Source organism: Lemur catta, chromosome 17, assembly GCF_020740605.2.
Source record: "Lemur catta isolate mLemCat1 chromosome 17, mLemCat1.pri, whole genome shotgun sequence".
Taxonomy (NCBI): Eukaryota; Metazoa; Chordata; class Mammalia; order Primates; family Lemuridae; genus Lemur; species Lemur catta.
Genome location: NC_059144.1, coordinates 35,192,492 through 35,210,545, shown reverse-complemented (window position 1 = coordinate 35,210,545; position 18,054 = coordinate 35,192,492). Strand labels below are relative to the sequence as shown.

The 18,054-nt window shown below is 33.8% G+C and overlaps 1 protein-coding gene and 1 non-coding gene across 9 annotated transcripts in view; one reads left to right on the top strand and one right to left on the bottom strand.

Moving 5' to 3' along the window:
* The window catches only part of TASP1 (taspase 1), a 278,892-nt gene that overhangs the window by 29,771 nt on the left and 231,067 nt on the right, over positions 1-18,054 (top strand). For all 8 annotated transcript variants that reach the window (XR_006729626.1, XM_045529289.1, XM_045529290.1 and 5 more), the window contains 3 exons: positions 4,325-4,445; positions 7,471-7,555; positions 13,925-14,004. Coding sequence is in view for 7 of the 8 variants with exons in the window: in XM_045529289.1 (XP_045385245.1) it covers positions 4,325-4,445; positions 7,471-7,555; positions 13,925-14,004 (286 nt within the window). In the remaining variant the exon portion in view is untranslated. The remainder of the gene's footprint in view (positions 1-4,324; positions 4,446-7,470; positions 7,556-13,924; positions 14,005-18,054) is intronic.
* LOC123622995 lies at positions 3,356-3,462 on the bottom strand. The gene has a single exon (XR_006729724.1). It is a non-coding gene; the product is annotated as a U6 spliceosomal RNA (small nuclear RNA).

Here is an 18,054-nt window from a genome sequence, read left to right as displayed (position 1 = left end):
GATTTTTCTTTGGTTGTTGAAAGTTGGAGTTCTTTATAAATTCCGGATACTTTTCAAAAGAAACACTTAGAAGGATATTCTTGTGGTCTTCTTATCTCCCTTTTATAGTCTTTTGATCATGCTCAGTGCTCCCTATTTCCTGTCCTATTTTATTTTTTACTATCATATTTACTGCCATCTAATGTATTTAATTTCTTACTGTCTTTCTCCCTTAGCTAGAATGGAGGCCCCATGTGGGAAAGGATGTTTTTCTATTTTGTTCACTGTTTATCCCCATGGTTTAGATCAAGGATTGGCCAACTGTGGCTGGAAAGCCAAATCTGGCCTACTGCTTGGTTTTTGAATAGCTCACAAACTAAGAATGTTTTCACTTTTTTAAAATAGTTGAAATAAAATCAAAAGAGGAATAATCTTTCATGATACCAGAAAATTATATGAAATTCAAATTTCAGTGTCCATAAATGAAGTTTTATTGGAACACAGCCATGCTTATTTGTTTATTTTCTCTGGCTGCTTTTGGGCTACAGTGGCAAAGTTGAGTAGTTGTAGTGTTGTCTGTGTGGCTCACAAAGCCTGAACTGTTTAATAGATATGGCCCTTTATAGAAAAGATTTGCCTGGCACATTGGTGCCCAGTAAGTTTTTGTAGAATGAATATTTCTTAACCTGTACCACCACAGAGGAATCTAAACTGGAAATCCTTCAACCACTCAGTTCTTGAAAATTTGAGCTTGTCAAAAATTTTTTTGTTTTGGCTGCTAAACAAAAAAATCTCCAAATGATTTTTTTCAGTCAGAAGTACAATTTCAATGGCCTCTATTCATCCTGTCAGCAATAAATATTGGTGATGAGATAGTAGGGAATTAGTAATTCTTAGGATGGTGTTAGGTAATATAGGCATATTATACAAATTTTACTAGTGTTAGTGTGGAAAAAACCATGACAACATGGAGAACATATCCTGTTTTTATTACTCTTTTAAAAAATTGAAGAAAGTTTGTTTCAAAGTCTGTATGCCCCCTTTTCTCATAGCTTTAGATCAGTAAAGCTACCTGCTTATCAATAAAGGCAATAATTAAAATAATTTTGATAGTGTATTTAGTTTTGAATAAGAAATTATATTATCACATGTTCTATATTTTATTCATCTAATGATGTTTGTTGATTTTGTACTTGAACGACAGAGTATGAATACTAACATATTGGTAATTTCCTCTTAATGTCTGACTTCTCCTTAAAGGAAGATTGGAAATTGGACAAACATAAATCATTTTATATAAAAATGATTTTATAATGTGCTAGTATAGTTTTTGTACAACATTTGAAAACTAAATTGTTTACATCTGTAAGAGATATTAATAGAGGTGTCATGATAGATCCCCAGAGGTATGGTATGCCCTGTAGCCTTGCAAACAGTTCTTATTTTATGCTTTCAGCAAAGGGCATTATATGGGTAATACAGGTTGTGGTCCCTAGTAAAAGAGTGACACTTTGGGGGTCTTTGTCTTGGCTTGGTGTTCCCACATTTCATTAACAGGAAAGGGTCTGCATGTTGTGGTGGGAGAGTAATTCCTGACTCACCTCTTGGTCTTCCTGCCCTCTCTTTGCTGGGTTAGTCAAAGGGATCTTACTTTTAAAGACTGTCTTCTTTAAAAATTGTAAGTAAGCTTAAAATATATTTTGCTTTTAAAATTCCATCTTTTAGGAGGGGGACAGGATGGCGCTGGGTGGGAAAAATATTCCATCTTTTAGAAACTGAAAATACTATTGCCTGAGTTTATTTCATTTTTCTTATTTTAATCATGAAAAGATTTGATTCTTAACACTCTATTACATTTCAGTGGCATTTCTGTATAGGAGTAACCTGTAAAAATTAATAAGTATCAGTTTGCTTAAGGTGTTATAGTTCCCAATGATTATTCTGTTTATATCTAGGTATAATTAACTGCTGTTCATTCATTCTACAAATATTTATTGACTACCATGTGCTAAGCATTGCTTTAGACATTGGGATACAATACCTAAAAAGGCAAATTCTTGTACTTATGGGTCTTACATTCCATGAGAAGAGCTAGATGAACATTATATATAATGTCAGGTAGTGGAAAGTCCCTTAAAAATAGTAAGAGAGAGGAGAATGGGGATGGCTGGGGAAATGCTATTCTAGATAAGTCAATGAGGGGAGGCCTCTCTGATGTCATTTGAGCAGACATAAATGAAATGGGGGAGGGCTCTAGAAGATGTTGGGGAAGGGCATTCTTGGTCAGAGGGAAAAGTTAATTGATTGATTTTCAAATGTTGGACCAGTCTTGCATTCCTGGTATGTACCTTATTTGGTTGTAATGTATTGTCCTTTTTATATACTATTGGATTAAATTTGTTAATATTTTGTTGAGGATTTTTACATGTGTATTCAAAAGGGATAACATTCCTTGTTTTGAAGAAATTTATAGTATTCATTGATTATTAGAAAAGAAGGAACATCTCAAACCAGTGGTTTAACACTCTAAGAAACTAGAAAAAGAGAATCATATTGTATCCAAAGTAAGCAAAAGGAAAAACATTCATAAACAGTAGAAATCAATGAAATAGAAAACAGAAAGCCAGCAAAACCAATAGTTAGTTCTTTGAAAAGATCAATAAAATTTATAAACATCAAGCCAGATGCATTAGGACTATAAAAGAGGAGTCACACATTACCAGTATTAGCAATGAAAAAAGGGATGCTTTCACATCTCTTTTGTGATATATTCTAATATGCTTTTACATTTATCTCTCTGGGCTTTTATATTTAAGGAGGGTTTCTTATAGTCAAGTTTTATGACTTGACGCTGCCTTCTACTAGAAGTGTTTAGACAATTTGAATTTCATATAATCATTCATATGGTTATGTTTAAAGCTGTCATCTTACTATTTGCTTTCTATTGGTTTCATCTCTACTTTGTTCTCATTTATTTTTCTATTTTTGAGGATTTAATAAATTATTCCATTTTATGTCCACTATTCTACACTTCTTCATTTTATTTTTTAGTTGCTATACTGTTTGCAAAACCTATCTTTGGATCATCACAGTCTACTTGCAAATCATACTATAGGCCTTCCTGTATAATGTAAGAGCCTTATAACAATATACTTCCATTTATCCCTCCTAATCTTTGTTTTACCTTTGCCTTACAGTTTGTACCTGTATTTGTCATAAACCCCACAATACACTGTTATTTTTGCTTTAAACAATTATCTTTTAAAGCGTTTAGAAAATGAAAGAAAAGTTCTTTATATCTTCACATTTACTTAGACTTTTTCTTTTTCTCTTTTTAATGGGTTTGTTTGTTTTTCTCTTGCTGTTGTTTGAGTTCAAAAATATGGCGTGCTTGTTGAATTTGCTTGTCATTCTTGTGCAGGGGCCATGCTAATCTTCTTTGTATTGTTCCAATTTTAGTATATGTGCTGCCAGAGTGAGCATGACGTTATTGTAAATGGGATTATTTTCTTAATTTTATATTCAGATTATTCATTGCTAATATATAGAAATCCTACTGATTTTTGCATATTGATCTTGTATCCTGCAACCTTGTTAAACTTATTTATTAGTTCTGATAGTTTTTTAGTGGAGTCCTCAGTATTTTCTATTTATAAGATCATGTTATCTTGAAATAGAATTTTACTTCTTCCTTTCCAATCTAGATGCTCTTTCTTTATTTCCTTTTTTCCCCTTAATTGTCTGGTTAGTTGTACAGTATATTGTTGAATAGAATTATTGAGAATGGATATCTCTATTTTGTTCCTGATTTTAGGGGAAAGCATCCAGTCTTTCATTATTCATTACGATGCTAGCTCTGGACTTTTAATAGATACCCTTTATCATTAATGTTAAGGAAATTTTTTTCTATGAATGTATCTAGTTTATTGAATATTTTTCTTATGAAAGGGTGTTAGATTTTGTCAGATGCTGTTTTTTGTGTTTATTGATAAGATCTTGTTTTTTATCCTTTATTTTATTAATATAGGGTATTACGTTGATTGATTTTTAGATGGTAAACCAGCCTTGCTTTTCTCTTGTTTGCAATGTATAATCCTTTTACTATTTTGCTGAATTTCATTTGCTGGTATTTCTTTGATGATTTTTTTGTCAATATTTACAAGATATATTGATCTGTAATTTGTTTTTCTCATGATGTCTTTGTTGTGTTTTGATATCAGGGTAGTACTGGCATCATACAATAAGTTGGGAAGTGTTCTTTTACCTAGTTTTTGGAAGAGTTTATGAAGGATTGGCATTAATTCTTTAAAACTAATGGTATTTTGATTTTTGTTTTGTCTTTTAGGATTCTCCTTTTACAAATGCTGGAATGGGATCTAATCTAAATCTCTTAGGTGAAATTGAGTGTGATGCCAGCATAATGGATGGAAAATCCTTAAATTTTGGAGCAGTTGGAGCATTGAGTGGTATGTGGGCATTATGACATACTATCTCTATTCTTTGAAAAACTATGCATATTACCATTTCATGCCTTCTAAAGAATTAGTCCAGTCTTTTACACCATTATTGCTTGGTGTTGAAAACAAATGTTTTTCTTCTTTTACTAAATTAAAAACATGAACTCTTAGCTATGAATAGTTTTAAAGACAACAACAAAGCAGCCTGTCTCCTAGTTTTGGGTTAGAATTTGATCATTCTCCTTCATCCCTTCAAGAAATTACAGACATTTAAAACTTGACTTAGAATATTATATTTTATAATTTATTTAAACTAATTAAAATATATTTTCATTGTAAGAAATTTCAGATGAAATAAATAAAATTTACCTTTGATCCTCTAAATCTTTCCTTCTTGTCGTCTTCTCCTCCTGAGGTTTAACTAGTGAAAATCCAGTGCCTTTATCTTTATTTGTATGTAATAGATACATAGTTTTATTTTTTGTATATAGTTGTTTCTTAAAAAATAAATGTATTTATTATTATGAAACTTTTTTCTTTAAATAGGATGTCTTAGAGATTTTTTTCCAAATTAAAATATAAATGTTAATGTTAATATAAAATATTGATGTTGTCTTTTGATGAATAGAAGTTTTAAATATTTATTTATTTATTGAAGTATCATTTACAGTATCTTAAGATAAATTCCCTTTGAATGGGAGCTTCCTTTCCATTACTTTGAGGTCTATAAGTTGTATCTAGAAAATTTTACTACTGTGGAAAATGAAGACTCCTTAAATTGAATGAGGGCAAGGGGAAGGGCCTGTGGTTTTTCTTTTTGATTAATTGCTGTAGCACTGTCCTTCAGGTGGCTGAGGGAGTTTCATGTTTTCTTTAGACATCATTAGGTGCCGAGGCTCTTGCAGGACAACTTTGATGCTGTATGAATTCTGCCGTTTTGCTAGTACTAATATGCCTCTTAGATCCACTACTCCATTAGAACTATTAACTCCATTCATATTAATTTTTGTTACAAATCTTACAAAGGGGAGTGCTTCTGGGTATTTAGGTCCAGGTTTTCACAAATTGTCTGAGCCCATGGTGGCTGCCATTTTGTGTTGCTGTTGCTTTTTAATTTTGATGATGTTTAAGTTATCAGTCTTTTATGGTTAATTCATTTTGTGTTTTAAGAAGTTTTTGCCTATCCAAAGTTACGAAGGTAGTCTCCATTGTTTTCTTTTAGTAATTTTATTGTTTTTACCCTTCACTTTAGCTTTCTTATCAAGCTCATACTAATTTTTGTGTATATGAGAATGGGGGTCAACATTTATTTTTTTTCTCATGTGAGTATCCAAATGGGTCATTGCCCTTTATTAAAAGGCGATCCTTTCCTCGCAGAATTGTGTTGGTAAATTAAGTGACTGTATGTGTAATGGTGAATTTGTAGCTGAGAAGCAATGAGCTGATAACAGGGACAGTTATAAAGCAGTTTGACTGCCGTGCATTTCACTTTATGTTTTTTCTACCTCTTGTATATAGGTTATCCTTTTCCCACTGATTTGAAATACTATGTGTATTATATATTAAATACCCAAATACACATGTGTCTGTTTCTGAACTTTAGCTTTATTGTATTCCATTGATATATGTGCCAGTTTTGTATTCAAACCACACTCTTTTAACTAGAATATCTTTGAATAAGAAACGGTATCTTGCGGGGTGAATACCTCTTCATTTTTCTTTTTCAAAATTTTCTTTACTTGATTAAGAGTCAACTTCTCATACATCATAGAAATCCTTTCCAAGTTTTGATGGACAATTTATATATTTGAATTTAGAAGTTATTTGGAAATTACTTATAATATTGAATCATCATATTCAGAAATATATCATGTGTTAAGAACTAGTGTATGGATCTGATCTGGGCTTTTCCTTTATTTATTTCATACTTCTTGTGTCAGAGGTTTTTGGCAAATTAGCTAAATTTCTACAATTAGTTTTGCTCTGAGTCACTCTGGTGGCCTTAATTTAAGTTTTTATAGTCTCTTTATATCCCACTGCTGAATTTTTTTTTGTATTAATAGTGTCCTGAGAGGCATCCATAGATTAGTGGTTAAGGACATGGTCTCTGGCATTAGCTGCCTCTGTGTTAAAATCTCAGCTCTGTGATCTTGGACAGGCAACTTAACCCTCTGTGTAAAATTTCCTCATTAATCATATAGAATTCATAAGTGGCACTATGTGATAAGAGTTGAGGGATCAGTTAAATCATCTGATACATTTGGCACTGGGCCTGGTGCATAGTAGGTACTAACTACTTTCATTGTCTGCTACCATCATCATCATCATCATATTTGCCATTGCCATTGTCATCCTGACAATCACACTAACACTGTCCTGTCATTTCTGCCAGAGAAGCACTGTCATCTAATTTTTACATACTGGTTAGCCTCCTGGAAATGGTCTGAAGCACATTTTAGGTTATAATCTTGTATATACTTGGCTTCTTCTCCCTCCTTAGTCAATTTGAAGGACTTTTTCTCTATTCTGTCTCTATTTTGGGTCACATTTAAAATTTTTGGCTTATCTTTCCCCATTAATTATTCTCTCCAAGGTCAATTTAAAGTGGTTTATAATCATGTTTATTGTTCAAAGGAAATTCATGGTTGTGTGGTCAATAAATGCCTGGAGCACATATTTAGTTTTGAGAGTAGGAGAGTACCATATTTTCAGTTCGTTTTTTCTACTCTATTCTGAAATTTATTAAAAAGAAACCTAATTTAAATGTGCAGTGTTTCAAATTCAGTCTTTGCTGCTGTAGCACATGGTAAAACATGAGAATATACATTTTTTATTTGTTCTTGTCTTGCATTTACTAGGTATTCATACATTTTTTGATTTGACTCTTATTCGTGATTATATTAGTATTATTTGATACCTTAAAAAAGAAGAATTTCCAACATATACTAAAGTTGTTTTATGGAAACAACCACAAAACCGAATGGGAAACTTGAAGATATTTCTGACTTCTTTTTCTGCCAATTTTATTTTATAGGAATCAAGAACCCAGTCTCAGTTGCAAACAGACTCTTGTGTGAAGGGCAGAAGGGCAAGCTCTCAGCTGGCAGAATTCCTCCCTGGTAACCACTTTGTTCTTCCTGACTTTCCTTGGGCCTTTGGTCTTTAGTGCATGCAGTGTTTGAAGGCTGTTTTTTTATCTACAGAAAGCTGATTCTATTGGTTACAGTCCAGCAGTAGCATGCCTTTCAGGGGAAGACACACTTTGTTCTGTGATCTTGGAACGTTTTGTACACCTGATAAAGCTCCAGACAGAATAGAATATCATGGATTAAAGCAGAAAGGAGATCAGAGTTAATTTTTGGTTTTATAGTTGATTACAGAGATGTTTTTTGCTGTTGCTAAGTGTTTAATTGGGGTCATTTTATTATGAAACGATAAACGTACACATTGGAATCGAGTTTAAAGTAATTTTTAATTTTGAGAACTTCTTAGAATAAAAGTACATAGAACATTGTAAATAGCCCATATGAACTTGTCATCCAGCTCCAATAACTAATAATTTGTTTTTCATCTATCTCATGCATCTTGATTTTTTCCTATAGTATGTTAAAGCAAATCCTCAACATATTTTACCCTTAAATTGTTTTGTAAATATTTCTATGTTTGCAAAACATAGCTACCTTACTGTTAGCATGCCTAACAGTATTAAGACATAGGCTTTGATATCATCTCATACTCTGTGCTCTTACTCTGACTGTGAAGGTTACTTTAACGTTTTTGGTTCAAAATTGTGATGACAACACTATAGGAATCATTTTGTTTGACTCTATTCATATATATATATAAAATTATATATATAAAAACTTTATATATATAACTTCATATATATAATTAAAAACTTTATATATATATGTGTGTGTATGTGTGTGTGTATATATGTTTTTTTTTTTTTTTAAAGACAGAGTCTTGCTCTGTTGCCCAGGCTGGAGTGCAATGGTGCAATCATAGCTCACTGCAGCCTCAAACTCCTAGGCTCAAGAGATCCTCTTGCCTCAGCCTCCCCAGTAGCTAGGACTGCAGGTGCATGCCACCACACCCAGCTCATTTTTAAATTTTTTGTAGAGATGCAGTCTCTCTATGTTGCTCAGACTGGTCTTGAACTCTTGACCTCAAGCAATCCTCCTGCCTTGGCCTCCCAAAGTGCTGGGATTATACATGTGAACCACCACACCTGGATGACTCTATTATATTTTGAAGTCATAGAAAATAAATTAATATAGTTAAAAAAAATCTTAAAACCTTTACCGAGATATATTCAAGGTTTCCTTTTAATCATTTTTTTTTTTTTGAGACAGAGTCTTACTCTGTTGCCCGGGCTAGAGTGCCGTGGCGACCTCATCTAACCCTGATTACCTCCCAAAGGCCCCCCATCTCCAAATATCATCACATTGGGAGCTAGGGCTTCAACATTTGAATGTTTGGGTGGACAAAATTCAGTGTGTAGCAATAGATCTCTGCATTGTAGAGTAAAAAAATCCAGTTGCTAATGATATGTTCAATTTAACTTGTGTTTTCTTAGAAAATTACAAAATAATATGATGCATACCTGTTTCCAACCACCCCAGTTAGGAAATAAAACATCACCAAAAGATTTGAAGCTGCCTAGACTGAACCCTTTCTAATGGAATCCTTGTTTTTCTGTTGTCCCACATCCTCCTGCTGACCACATCTCTGCCCCAACCCTAGGTGACAGTTGTCCTGAGTTTAAACTTTCTTATTCCCACATATTCCTTCATACTGTTACAACATAGACAATACTCTAGTTTTCTAAGGCTGGATAAATATATGCATAGATGTACAAAAAAGATTTGTAAAGAAGATTACCAGACTCACTGTGATTATCTCGGGGGAGGAGGAAGGAGGGACCAATTGTCAAAGGGGAAATATACAATGTTTTAATGTTGTGTTAGGAGAGAACATGGGAAAAAGTGATGGCTACCTCTTCATTAAAATGACATATAGTAAAGTAACACCTGTCTGGAACTAGCTGATTTTCTCACATACATAGTTCTTCAACTTTCTTCTTTGTTTTCAAATTGTCTTGATATTTTTATTGATTGATTGATTGACAGAGTCTCATTGTGTCACCCAAGCTGGAGTGAAGTGGCCCAGTCATAGCTCACTGTTACCTTGAACTCCTGGGTTCAAGTGATTCTCCTACCTCAGCATCTCAAGTAGTTGGAACTACAAGCACACGCCACCATGTCTGGCCAATTTTTAAATTATTTGTAGAGATGTGGTCTCGCTGTGTTGCCCAAGCTGGTCATGAACTGTTGGCCTCAAGTGATTCTCCTGGCTTGGCCCCCCAAAGTGCTGGGATTACAAGCATGAGCCACTGAGCCCAGTCATATAAATTTTAGAATTAGCTTGTCTATTTCCATAAGTAGCCTGCTGGAGTTTTGATTAGAATTCTAATATGCCCATTTATTAAGGTTCTTTAACCTCTCTGAAGAGTGTTTTATAGTTTCCAGTGTATAGATCTTGCACGGTTTGGGGGATCATATTTATATCTAGGTATAATATTTCATTCTTTTTGATGTTATGGTAAATGGTATTTAAAAATGTTAATTTCCAATTTTTCATTGCCAGTATATAGAAATATGATTGATTTTATTGTATTGATATTCTATCCTGGGAATTTGGTAAAATTGTTTGTTCTAGTATAAGTATTTAAAAATTTTTATTATATTCTTTAGAGACAGGTCTCAATCATCAACCAGACCTGGGGTGCACTGGCATGATCATAGCTCACTATAACCTGAACTCCTGGGCTTAAGTGATCCTCCTGCCTCACTCTCCTGAGTAGTTAGGACTACAGGCACATGCCACCATGCCTAATGGTTTTATTTTGTGTAGAAACGGGGTCTCCCTGTGTTGCCCAGGCTAGCTTGAACTCCTGGCTTCAAGTGATCCTCCTGCCTTGGCATCCCAAAATGCTGGGATTACAGGTGTGACTCATCATGCCTGGCCTTTTCTAGTATAATTTTTATAGATTTGTAAGATTTTCTACATGAATGCCCTGTCTCCTGGGAATAAGGATAGTTTTACTTCTTACTTTCTAATCTGGATTCCTTTAATTAGTTTCTTTTTCTTACATTATTGCACTGGCTAGAACCTCCAATGCAATGTAGAACAGAAATGTGAGAGTGAACATCCTTGCTTTGTGGTCTTAGGGAGGAAGCATTTGGTTTTTCACGATTGACTACGATGGTTGCTATAGGTTTATCACAGATGTTCTTTATTTGTTGAGAAAGTTTCCTTCTTTTCCTGGTGTGCTGATATTTTTTAAGAGGAATAGGTGTTATATTTTGGCAAGTGCTTTTCTGCGTCTATTGAGATGATCTTAGAATTATTCTTAGTTAGTATAGCGATTGGTTGATTTTTGACCATTACTGTATTTGCCCAGATTGCTCATTTCAGGGTGTTTTTCTCTGCAAGCACTTGCAGCAGCATTTGCAGCTTAGCTTATTAAAACTTTTAATTACCCCATCTTAGTGCAAGTCTCAGTAGAGTGTTGTTTCTTTTTGTTTTGAGCTCTATTGCTGGGGCTAGAGTGCAGTGGTGTCGTCGTAGCTCACTGTAACCTCAAACTCCTCAATCCAGCGATCCTCCTGCCACAGCCTCCCAAGTAGCTGTGTCTACAGGTGTGCCACCGTGCCCTGCTAATTTTTCTATTTTTTTGTAGAGACAGGATCTTGCTCAGGCTGATGCTTTTTGTTTTATAACTCTTTAGACATGCTTTACTGTAAATTAAGGTGGGTATAACACAATGAAAATGCTGTCCTTTAATATAGGGACATTTGACACTATTATTTTGTTTAATATTTTGCCAATGTTTATCTAATGTTTAGTGTGTTTCAGGCACTGTTTTAAATGTTTGAGATACATTGATGAAAAAACAAATGTCCCCATCCTTATGAAGCTCACAGTTTATAAGGGGAAGACAGAAATAAAACAAAAGATACAATATGTAAGTTATAAATTATATAGTATTTTGGAAGGTAGAAAATAGATGAAAAAGATAAAAAGAGCAGGGTGGGTAGGATTGGGAATACTGGGTAGGGGAATGCAGTGTGCTGGGATGCATTTTTAAATAGGAAGGATATTTGAGCAGATGAAGGAATTGCTATTTGGAAAATAGAGGAAGATCCAGACAGAACAGTCAGCGTAAAGTCCCCAAGGCAGGAACCTCCTTGGCATCTTAGTGGTTTCACAAGAAGCTCGAGTAAAGCACAGAAGGGGTAAGAGGTGAGGAGGATCAGATCATGTGGAACCTAGTGGATTCTTTTAAAGACGCCAGTTTTTACACTAGTCCTCGCAAGAGAAGAGGAATGCCATTATCTGACTTGTGTTTTACAAGGATTTTATTGGCTGGTATGTTGAGAACTGACTGAAATAAGGGGGTGGGGCGCAGAGAACGGCAAGCACAGAAGCAGTGAGGACATTGCAACAATCTAGGTATCAGATGATGGTGACTCAGACCAAGGGGTGGTAGCAGTGGAGGTGGTGAGAAGTGGTCAAATTCCAGATATATTATCAAAGTACTGTCAGTGGGACTTTCAAATGGATTCAGGTGAATGTTTTCTAACCTTTTTGCTTGGAGAGTCAGAAGAATGCTTGAGAGAAATTTGAATTGGTACTGCATTTAATGTTTTGGAAAGTGATTTTTTAGTCATGTCAGTATAGTCTTTAGCAAAAACTTGTGCTAAAATAATTTCAAAAGCAGTTATATGATGTTTTGTGTGACCTACTAGACAGTAATTTTTGATATCAAGGAAAGGGCAGATATCTAGTGTGCTTATCTACAAAATGACATCCAAATACTCACCTTCCTATAAATATTTTAAAATGCGTGAAGTGCTTCAAAACTTGCATAGCCAACAACAGCAAATTGATTTTATTTAGAATCAAAGCTATGAATGTTTAAAAAATGAAAAGTAAAGCTAAGAATATTTTGTAAAATGCCACTGATTCCAGATGCTGGAATTGAACCCAAAATGACCAATGGGAGTGCTGAGAATACTAGATTCACCTCCAAACTTCTGTCTTGATCATTTAGTTACCTACTTCAACTTCTTTTTTATGTTTTCACATGAAGAAGTTATTTCTTTTATCAAATTCTTTTTCCAGAAGAAGGAAATGCCAAAAATGACACCAGGACAGCTCAAATCCGCATCCAAGTTCCTATTTCAGTTATTCTAGCATTTGAACTTTATGTGACAGCTTTTCTTTGCCACAGCTTTCATTTGGTACAAAAATAGGAAAAACTATTTTCCATTCTTAGAATCCTTTAGAATTTTTTAAAAATAGAATTTTAAAGAGATAAAGTTGTTTATTCTTGTTGACCTTTTCTCCTCTCTTTTTTCAGTGCTCCTTCCATTCCCGCCTTTGTGTGTATTGGAAAACAGTTTAGTTTAACCGTTTAATTTCCCACTGAAACCATTTGGATGTGTTTCCAATGATATACTTGGATTTTATTTTGCAGTCTGTCACTGGTCTTATTAACAATAAAATCTTAACACTTCAATATGTATTACTTTGAGTTTTTAGTATTAGAATGGTTAGAAGAACAGAAATAAAAAATAGGGAATGGGAAACTAACAAGTAGGCACCAGTTCAAGGAATCTATTACTAGCTGGCTGAAATCTTTAAAAAGTTGGCTATAGAAGAAGATGAAGTGATTGATTATTGTGGTAACTGCTTGCCATTACTGTTTGCTTAGTCAGATTACTTAGGGCATGGGTAGTTAATTATCCTACATGTTATTTGAAATCTTTCAAAATAAGTCTTTTATAGTTAGCTAGCAGTATCCTTTTATTAACATTGTTATGTTAAAACCTGCTGTGTAGGGCTTTAAAATTTTCTTTTGGGACATAGCACAGTACTTTACTTGCCATAGTGAAAATGATTCTGAGGGTATGTATCTATTTCTGTTATATCAAGGTTTAGATACATGTAACCATACATGTTTGGGCATCTCTAGATATACCCATTAATTTTGGGCAGATCCAGGTATTCTGTTAGGCAAGAATACCAAATCTGAAGACATTCACTTAATCTTAAACTCTCTTAATCTGATTAAATAGATCTTGTGACATAAACTGAGAACCATGTTAATCCAAGACAAATCTTAATATTTTCCACAGGAAGTCAACTATTTTTACTTCTTATTGAGTTTTGCCTATTTTACTTGTTAGTTATTGCAAATGATATCATAACATTTCCAATTGTCAAATTTTTGATTTGTTGAAAAATTTAAAAGAATTTTGGAGCATATAGCCATCTTATTATTTTGAGGTAAATCTGGAATTATGTCTATATGCAAACCTTTTTTTTCAAATTCCTTACCGTATCACTTATATTAACTTTATTGAATAAATAGGAGATGACACTGTGAATTTTTAAAATAATAATTTTTCTGTTGTTAGCTTTTTAGTTGGTGAAGGAGCCTACAGATGGGCAGTAGATCATGGAATACCCTCTTGTCCTTCTAACATCATGACCACAAGTGAGTAAAAACTTTTCAAAAATTAAGCTATATGAGTACATATACCTAAAAGTGTAACATTTCTTCTCTTATGACCCATGTAGTACAGATATTTAAGGAAGAAAGCTTATATATTGAAATAGTTAAAAGATACGTTGAAAGTTATTTGATTTTAAGCGACCTTTATATTCCTAAGGTCTTTTCGTTGCTTTCTCATGCTTTTATAGAAGTATTGCTAAAAGATTACCTTTAGATTACTTAAAGTAATTACTCCTAATAAAATGATAATATCATCCTCCAAAGAGAGAGAGAGAGAGAGAGAGAGAGAGAAAGAAAGAAGAAAATACAGGCCAACATTTAACTGTTCTTGAGCTGAGGGGAGGAAACTTTACAGGTACAAGTGCAAGGGAAGGAAAAACAAAGGTGTGACTTCATGAGAGTTAAAACTGAAAAACACCTGTCACAAATATGACAAGGGGATATATATCTTTAATTTATGAAGAAGTTTACTTTAATTCAGCTTAATTAAAAACACAAATACAAATAATAGCCCAATAGAAAAATGGTGAAAAGTCTTAAGTAAATAATATAACTAATAGGGAAATTCAAATTAAAATGAGTGCATGTTAAATTTGTTCCCTATTAATTTTTGAGAGAGTTAAAAAATAGTACTCCTGGTAAGTGTTTGGTGAAGTGAACATAATACATTGTAGGTGAAAATGTAAATTGGCAGAGATTTTGGAGGATAGCTAAGTAGTATAGATAAAAAGCTTTAAACTTGTTCTACTTCTAGGATCTGGTCACTGGAGATATAGATAAAGATTTATGTAGAAGGGTGCTCAGTGCCATATATGATAAACCCATAGCCAATATCATTCTGAATGGGGAAAAATTGAAACCATTCCCATTTAGATCTGGAACCAAACAAGGATGCCTACTATCCCTACTTCTATTCAACATGGTGCTGGAAGTCCTTGCTAGAGCAATAGGATAAGAGAGGGGAATTAAGGGTGTCCAAATGGGGCCAGAAGAGATCAAATTCTCACCCTTTGCTGATGATATGCTATTATATCTAGAAAACCGCAAGGATTCAATCAAGGGACTCCTGGAATTGATCAATGAATTCAGTAAAGTCTCAGGATACAAAATTAATAGACACAAATCAGAGGCATTCTTATACGCCAATAACAGTAAAGCCGAAACTCAAATCAAAAACGCAGTACCTTTTACAATAGCCTCAAAGAAAATTAAATATCTAGGAATATATTTAATGAAAGATGTGAGAGACATATACAAGGAGAACTATGAAACACTAAGAAAAGAAATTGTAGAAGATGTAAACAGATGGAAAAATCTGCCTTGCTCATGGATTGGTTGAATCAACATTGTTAAAATGTCCATAATACCTAATGTGATTTACAGAATTAATGCAATCCCTTTCAAAGTGCTAGCATCATTCTTTGCAGATTTAGAAAAAATAATTCTACACTTTGTATGGAACCAGAGAAGACCTCGTATAGCCAAAGCAATCTTAAGCAAAAAGAACAAACTGGGAGGTATCAGTCTACCAAACTTGAAGCTGTACTACAAGGCTATAGTAATGAAAACAGCATGGTACTGGCAAAAGAATAGAGAGACATAGACCTTTGGAACAGGATGGAGAATCCAGAGGTGAAACCATCTGCATATTGTCATCCAATCTTTGACAAAGCAGACAAAAATATACACTGGGGAAAAGAATTTCTTTTCAATAAATGGTGCTGGGAAAACTGGATACCTGCAGAAGATTGAAACTGGATCCCCACCTCTGACCTCTTACAAAAATCAATTCTAGATGGAAAACAGACTTAAACCTAAGGCATGAAACCTTAAGAATCCTAGAAAAAAATGTGGGGAAGACTCTTTCAGACATTGGCCTAGGCAAAGAATTTATGAAGAAGACCCCCAAAGCAATCACATCAGTTACAAAAATAAATAAATGGGACTTCACGAAATTAAAAAGCTTTTGTACAGCCAAGGAAACTATCATGAGAGCAAATAGACAACCTACAGAATGGGAGAAAATATTTGCTCTCTATACATCTGATAAAGGGCTGATAACAAGAATCTATCTAGAACTCAAAAAAATCAACAAGAAAAAATCAAACGAACAGGAACACTCATACACTGCTGGTGGGACTGCAAACTAGTGCAACCTCTATGGAAAGCAATATGGAGATACCTTAAACAGATACAAGTAGACCTACCATTTGATCCAGCAATCCCATTATTGGGCATCTACCCAAAAGAACAAAAGACATTCTATAAAAAAGACATCTGCACTCGAATGTTTATAGCAGCACAATTCACAATTGCAAAGATGTGGAAACAACCCAAGTGCCTATCAATCCATGAGTGGATTAATAAAATGTGGTATATGTATACCATGGAGTACTACTCAGCTCTAAGAAACAATGATGATCTAGTACCTCTTATATGCTCCTGGACAGAACTTGAGCCATCCTCCGAAGTGAGGTATCACAAGAATGGAAGAATAGGTACCACATGTACTCCCCATCAAATTGGCACTGACTGATCAACACTTAGGTGCTCACACAGTAGTAATATTTTTTGGGGGTAGGGGGTAGGGGATTGGGGGTGGGTAAGCTCACAACTAATGGAAGCAGTGAGCGTTCTAGGGGGGGAAAGGGCACGTCTCAAATCATGGTTGGGATGTGGCAAAGTAATAACATGTAACCAAAATGTTTGTACCCCCATAATTTCCTGAAATAAAAAAAAATTAAAATAAATAAATAAATAAACCTCTGTAAAAAAATAAAAAACACGTAAATTTCAAAAAAAAAAAAAAAAAAAAGTTTCCTTTTGCTTTCCTATTAAAAAAAAGAAAGAATATAAAAAATTTTGAAAAAGTCTTAATGCCCAACACAGAGGAATGTGAGTAAATAAATGATCATATTTTCTTATAATGAAACGTTATGAATTAACTAGAAATTGTTGTGAAGACTCAATGTCTGATAATGATTAAATGTAATGACTGAAAAAAAGTGAAAAATGAAGTTATAAATATGTATATGTGTGTGTGTATTATATGTCTGTTTTAAAAAAGAAATTGTAGCTACATATTTGCATAAAATGAGAAAGAAATATTAAAAACATACTAATTAAGTCAAATGTTTATTTTTACCAGTATAATGTGTGAATATAATTTAAATAATCAAATGAAAAACTGAAGAATCATTAATTAAGGAAACCAAGTTGTATAAAAAGGACATGATTATATTTTATATAGAGTATATAAAGCTCAGCTCTTAATAATATTATATCCTAAATGAGTATTCATGTAGCTGAAAGTTGTAGTATAGGGAGGCTGGAAGGAAGAGAAATGGGTGTGTGGCAGTGAAGCAGGAGTATGAGAGTTCTAAATTCTCTTCATCCGCATAATTCTGCCTTACAGTCTTTCCAATGGAACTTGTTTTAGAGTTATTATCAGGCAAATAGATCAGTTCATCTGCCAGTTCCATTTTTTTCTCTTGGAGACATGCCACCTGGCACTTTCCAATTTAGTCTTACTAGATCTGCTGTGTAGCTGTCATCCTGGACTTGACTTCACTTCACCTTGGGATTTTCTTTGCCTCTCTTCGGTATCAGATTCTTTGTTTCCTGGATCTCATGTGTTTTTCTTTCTTGTTTTACTCCCTATTTGGTACGTGTGAGACTGGAAATCATTTTCCCTTGGGTTTTTTAAGACATTATTCTCTTATCATCTGGTTTTCAGTCTTGCTATTATGCAAGACTCCCTGTTCTTGTGGTGTATTTTTTATTTTGGAAGAAAGCTCTTAATTCCCATGTTTGGATTATCTTTAAATGAAGCATTTTGGGGCAGGTTTTTTTTTCACTCTATGTTGAGTACTTATTTTGTACTTTCACGGTCTGCAAGTTCAAGTGCTTCAGTTTTGGGGAAATTAAAAAAAATTTGTAGAGTAATTTATTCTCCCATATTTTCTCTGTTTTATTTTTCTAATTTCTATTACTTAGATGCTGAGTATTGTGCTCCAATCTCCTGTATCTTTT